Below are 6,502 nucleotides of genomic sequence, written 5' to 3'. Positions count from 1 at the left end.
CCCCATGTCATGCATGCTTGCTCAACTGCTGGTGAATACTTATGGGCTGGGTGAATCATCCAAGAAGGGCAGTTCTTTGCCTTTCCAGATAATTCCTGAATACAACAATATGGGAACAAGATGTTTCAACAGGTAATTGACACAAGATACGCCTTGCCTGCCCTTTTGGTTCCCACCACTGGATCCAATGCTATACCAGTAAACAATCCCCAATGTGATGCAGTACCACAAACCTCCACTGAAATCCCCTCCTCCGCCTTCATATCCGAATCATACTTTCTCCAATGCACACCAGTAGCAGGGAATCATGCGGTGGTAGTCACACTTGAGGACAAAGAAGAAACCAATGCACTCACCATCACACACTCAAGGGCCAAGGCAGCTGAAGCCAGCAGTCAACAGCCCACAGAGGTGCCTAAACCAGCCACGACATTCAAATGTCAAGAAACAACCCCAACTCCCAAAGTCTCAAAAGCACCTGCATTCAAGTATGAGTCCAAAGCCACCACACCTGACGCCACCCTGCAAATCTATAGAAATATTTTAAACATGGTTGTACCTCACCTAATGGTTGCTGATCTACTTGCTATCAGCCCAGACTTGTGCAAGGAGGTGGTAGATCACTGTTGAACACAGTGTGTTCCCATGACTATGGCATCCATTTCCATCAACACGGCAATCTGCAAGTCTCCTACACCCCAGGTCGAGCATGCTACTCCTCTAAGGGAACTCCAGGTAAGCTTGAATGGGACCCATTCAGAACTAGCACTATTAGATGAGGGATCAGAGATAGTTGTTATTCAAGAAGATGTTTGGAAGAAGATGAATGCACCTATCAACTGCAACATCCACATGTGCATGCAGACAGCTAATGGAAGCTCACAGGAGATGGCTGGATGTCTGGAAATGTTAGAAATAGAAGTAGAGGGAATCAAAAGTTGGGCACATGTGTATGTCATCCCAGAAGCACCCTACTGCCTACTTTTAGGATGCCCCTGGCAAAAGCTCATCCATTTGTCCAAGTACAAAGATGTGGACAATGTCTACATCACCATTCAGGATCCCCTTGATAGTTCAAATATTCACACTGTGGCTACATCCCCCCATCCTTGGCCCCACCCATCCCTAGCCCTAACTGCAGCAGCAATCTCCATCACCTCCCAACAAGCCATAGCATGCCCTGCCATCCTACCAACAAGCTCAACAGATATATACCCCACCATCCTACCAACAAGCTTGACAGATATATACCCTGCCATCCTACCAACGAGCTCAATGGACATATCAACCAAACCCTCTTATCCACTAACTCGATGGACATCTACCCTGCCATCATCATGCCCCTCCACATCCTGTATCACCTTCTCAAACTATGCTGAATTCATCCTACAGCAAACCTTCAACGTCAATATAAGTCAATCCTTTGCCTACAAGAAAGTAGCTAATAAGGTCAAACCAGTCACCACTACGATGCCAGCCCATGCACATATTATCTGACAATTCCCTGAAGACCCACTCTTCTCACTTTCTTCTTTATCTCCCAATCCTCCCAATTTCCTACCCAGAATCCACCTCACCCAAGAATGAACAAATGAACTCAGAGTATTTAGGAACAAATTCCTATGGCCAGAAGAATGCAAACTTGCAGCTCATGTTTTGATGAACAATGAATATGCCCTGGCCTGGGATGAGACTGAGAAAGGATGATTCTGAGATGATTATTTTCCACCTGTTGTCATTCCCACCATTGAGCATACCCCATGGGCCCACTGTCAACCTCCCATCCCTCCTGGAATTCATGATGAGGTCATCTGACTCATAAAGTCAAAAATTGCATCAGGAGTTTATGAGGCATCTAATAGTTCATATCAGTCTCAGTGGTTTTGTGTAGCAAAGAAAAATGGCTCAGTATGCATCATCCATGATCTCCAACCCTTGAATGCTATCACCATGAAAGATGCCGCCACACTCCCATACGTTGAGCTATTTGCCAAACAATCCCCAGGACATTCAATTTATACCATGATGGATCTATTTGTCAGTTTTGACCACCAAGCCCTATCAGACGAATCACGAGACTTAACCACATTCCAAACACCCTTAGGCACCTTCTGACTCACCATACTACCTCAGGGATGGACAGACTCCCCTGCTCTTTCAGAATGATGTTGCTTTTATCTTACAAGCAGAAATCGAGATTGCACTGAACTTCCAGGATGATGTCAATGTCTTGGGGCCATGCACACAATATGAGAAGGCAGATGGCTCATTCGAAGTTATTCTGCAAAATACGGGCATTTGCAGATTTGTCTGGGAACACTGTAGACGCTAATCGTGTTCTTCACAGACTCAAGCATGCTGGAGCAACAGTATCAGCAAAGAAGTTATTCTTGTGTGTCCCCGAAGTTCTTGTAGTCAGTCAACTCTGCACATATGAAGGACAAAGCCCTGATATCTCAAAAATCGCCAAGATCAAGAATTGGCCACCATGTTCATCCTGGACCGAAGTCCACAGATTCCTAGGTACAGCTGGAACAGTGCATAACTGGATTGAAGAATACACCCATATCGCCAGACCCTTAACAAACCTTACCCGCCTCAATGTCCCTTTTATCTGGGACTCAGCCACACAACAGGCTATGGATGCCCTCAAAAATGCTGTTGTCTCATGCCCTGCAATCCATCCTATCAATTACAGGTCACAAGACAAAGTGGTCCTGGCTGTCGACTCATCACATGTTGCCTGCGGTTGGATCCTATCACAGATCTGTAATGGGGAATGACATCCATCGCATTTTGGGTCTATCACCTGGAATGAACGAGAATCAAGGTACTCTCAGGTAAAGATAGAATTGTATGGCCTTCTAAGAGCCCTCAAAGCTGCAAAAGTATGGCTGATTGGACTTAAATGGTTCACTGTAGAGGTTGATGCAAAGTATATTCGTGGAATGCTCAACAATCCTGACATTCATCCCAATGCCACTGTCAATTGCTGGATAGCTGGCATCTCCCTTTTCGACTTCACCCTTAGACACGTCCCTGGAAAGAGACACACAGCCCCAGATGGTCTGTCTCAATGACCCATGGCACCCAGAGATGAAGATGACCCAAATGAAACAGCAGAAGACATCAAGGAATGGATCAAAGAGATATTAGGGTGTGGAGTCTGGTTGGCAAAAGAAGTCAATAAGGAATGGTCTGCTGGAAGGATGTTGAGCACTTTAGCTTTCACCACCACACCACACTCACCAGATGATGAAATCCCTCCAAGTACCACCTCCTCCCACCTTGATAACAATCTATACACCATTCAAACCTATCTCAATACTCTGTCCTTCCCCTCAACCATATCTGGCCAAGATCGGTCTCGCCTTGTTAAGCAGGCACACCAGGTTTTGCACAAGGAAAACGGCTATGGTGAAAAGCACCTAAAGGACGCCATCAGTTAGTCATGTTTGGAGCAGATTGCATACACATCCTACAAGAAGCTCATGACCAGCTTGGTCACAAAGGCCTCTACTCCACTCGATGCATGATTGCTGATCAGTTTTGGTGGCCAACACTTGACAAGGACTTAGCATGGTACCTAAAAACATGTCATCAGTGTCAGACAAGATCTATTGCCAAAGTTGTACTCCCACCTACTGTTGCCATTCCTGCACTGTTATTTCACAAGGCATACATCAACACAATGTTCATGCCCAGATCCCATGGCTATGACCATATTGTCCAGGCACACTGTTCCCTCTCAGCTTGGCCTGAATGGAGGATGCTGAAAACCAAAATGGCTCGAACCCTGGGAGCATTTATTTTCGAGGACATACTGTGTAGATGGGGAGGATTAGACAAAATAGTTACTGATAACGGCTCACCCTTCATAGCCACAGTAGAATGGCTGAAGAAGAAATATGGCATTCATCATATCTGAATCTCAGCATATAACTCCCTCACAAATGGTGTCATAGAACAACAGCATCGCACTATCTGAGACTCACTTATCAAAACATGTGAAGGTGATATCATCCAATGGCCAGAGATGGTCCATCATGTTTTCTGGGTTGATCACATCACTACTTGAAAGTCAACTGGGTACTCACCATTTTACTTAGCCCATGGAGTAGAACCCCTTCTTCCCTTTGATTTTGTCGATGCTACCTTCATGCTCCCCAAAATCTCCTCTATCCTCTCAACCAATGACCTTATAGCCATCCATGCATGCCAACTTACCAAATGAGATGATGATCTCACCTTAGCACATGAGCGACTCCTCAAAAGCCATTTAGCTTCAGCCAAAGATTTTGAATGACGAGCCTCCAGTGCTATAGTCGACTATAATTTTGCACCAGGAGCTCTCATTCTCATCCTTAACAAGAAAATCAAGGCAGCCTCGAATGCTAAGTGCAAGCCCCATTATTTTGGCCCAATGGTTGTTGTTTCAAGATCAAAAGGAGGTTCTTACCAACTTGTGGAAGTAGATGGCTCAATCTCACACCTCAAATTCGCAGCGTTCCATCTCATACCATATCACCCTCATTCTCCGACTTCTCTTGAAGTCACACAGTATATCAACCCTCAAACATTCGTGGATGCTGAGTTAGAAAAAGACTAGATGTGTTTTCTATTTTTCCTTTCCTCTTTGACCAGTTCCATTTTGTTCAGAATATGATAGAGAGATCTTTTAGTTATTCATTGGAAGATTGACTGAGGGCAGTTGATATTCAAGTAAGGGGGTGATGTAAGGATCCACAATCCTTTATGCACAGACCTTACCTTTACATCAAAATGGCAACACCCATCCATGTGACTCATTGATACAAATAGGCTCAAATGCTTCATATCCGACTTACGTGGATACATTCCTTCATCTCCCTTTTTCCATTTTCTTTCATTACTTTACCTTGTGCTTAGACCTCACCATCTCCTTGTTTCACCAAACTATTTTCACCTTGCCATACACTTCATGTTCTCATTCCAGCCTAGTCAAGTATTCAAAAACATATATATACTGCTCATGTACTCTCCTACCTACAGCGAATCTTAGAGTCAGATCCCCACTCCAAGTATGACCAAAAAGTCCCTCAGAAAGTCTCTATCATGGCTGTTCCCAACTCATCTCAAAAACTATCCAACTTGTCTCGCTTCAGAAATCATTTTTGCTTGCAATTCCCTACCAAACTCACACTGAGCCTTACATGTGTTATATGATTCCAATCAGACATTCAAAAGGAAAACACCACCACAAGTGGGTGGGCCCAAATAGCAATAGATAGTCATATATGTGGAAAGATGCATGGTGATTTGGTTGCAGAGAGAATGCAGGATGAATTTTCTGTAACTTCCTGACATAAGCAGTGATATGTGAGTGATAGGCTTGAGCCCTTCTTGCCATCATTGTTCTTGCACAGACTAATGACATAGTGTGATCAAGGATAGTTCTGAGACAAATAGCAAGTTCATCAGATGAATGCAAGGTACCAGCTCCCCACAAGCTCATGAGGGCGATGGGAAGGTAGATCATGATAAAGGATCACCACTCATTAGCCTTAATTGTCCCAGCAGATCCCTTGCCAAAATTCTTGGGGACTGAACCAAGCCAAGTTGGGGTGGTTGTGTCATGGATGATGTTATGGATTTGTTCAAGTACTTCTGCTGTCTCGAACAAATGAACTTTTTGAGGGGCAGCTAAAGGTTGTCCACAATGCTGTGAAGTATGTGTTAAAAAACTGAAGGCAAGAAACATCACAGTGAAGAGCTTACCCAATTAACAAGAGCCTTCACATAGTCAATCTTCAGTGTTCTGCCAACTTTCTGGGGCATACAATGCAAAGAATTGCAGGCAAACCTCAATGGTCCTGAATTTTTGTGAGACAGAGAGCTTTTCAGCTTGTCAAAACATTCCTCCACTTGCTTATCATTGTCAGAATCTATATGAGATACAAGGAGGGAGCAAATCACAGATATCTGAGTTAACTCCTTGGCCATCATTATCCCAGGAAGAATTTCACCAAAATCACACACAAATGCCATGGAGGATAATGTCGATGTGATTGACTCTGAGGTTAGACTGAGAAGATTTCAGGTGTGGTGTTAGACCAAGCCTTCCAATATGCAGTGCATTGGATCAACGACAAGTTGCCAGGAGGGGTCCTAGTACAGTGTAGAGAATGAGATTCCTCTAGGCATATATTGTGCATATTTCAACTCATGACAATTGGTACAGTGCATCACTCACCCTCTATGACTTTCCCACAAAACATGCCAGAGGTACGACGCTTTCCTGCACTATGTGATGTATTCATGTGCACATGCTTAGCATGCTCTTCCCATGCTTGGTCACCCTTTGTTGTGTAGCATCCCAGCACATCCATCCATTGTCCAACCAGTCCCCTAGTGAGTCCCTTTTCATTTATTCTTGCTATCAGACCATATTTAGCATTGTACCATATATTATTTCATCATGGACCCTTTCTTTACCTCATTTACATACATAGAGTGCTCCCTA

At 44.1% G+C, this 6,502-nt stretch overlaps 1 protein-coding gene across 1 annotated transcript; it reads left to right on the top strand.

The window, feature by feature from the left end:
- Positions 1–651: 651 nt before the first annotated feature.
- BJ212DRAFT_1267955 (uncharacterized protein) lies at positions 652–1,497 on the top strand (the record flags this gene model as incomplete). Its single annotated transcript, XM_041330691.1, has 1 exon — positions 652–1,497. One exon carries the CDS (start codon positions 652–654, stop codon positions 1,495–1,497), a length of 846 nt encoding a protein of 281 aa, XP_041195158.1.
- Positions 1,498–6,502: the final 5,005 nt, after the last annotated feature.

The sequence above is a fragment of the Suillus subaureus genome, assembly GCF_016647635.1.
Source record: "Suillus subaureus strain MN1 chromosome Unknown BJ212scaffold_9, whole genome shotgun sequence".
Lineage (NCBI taxonomy): Eukaryota > Fungi > Basidiomycota > Agaricomycetes > Boletales > Suillaceae > Suillus > Suillus subaureus.
Note: the sequence above shows the minus strand (reverse complement) of the source record. Positions and strands in the feature narration are given on the sequence as shown.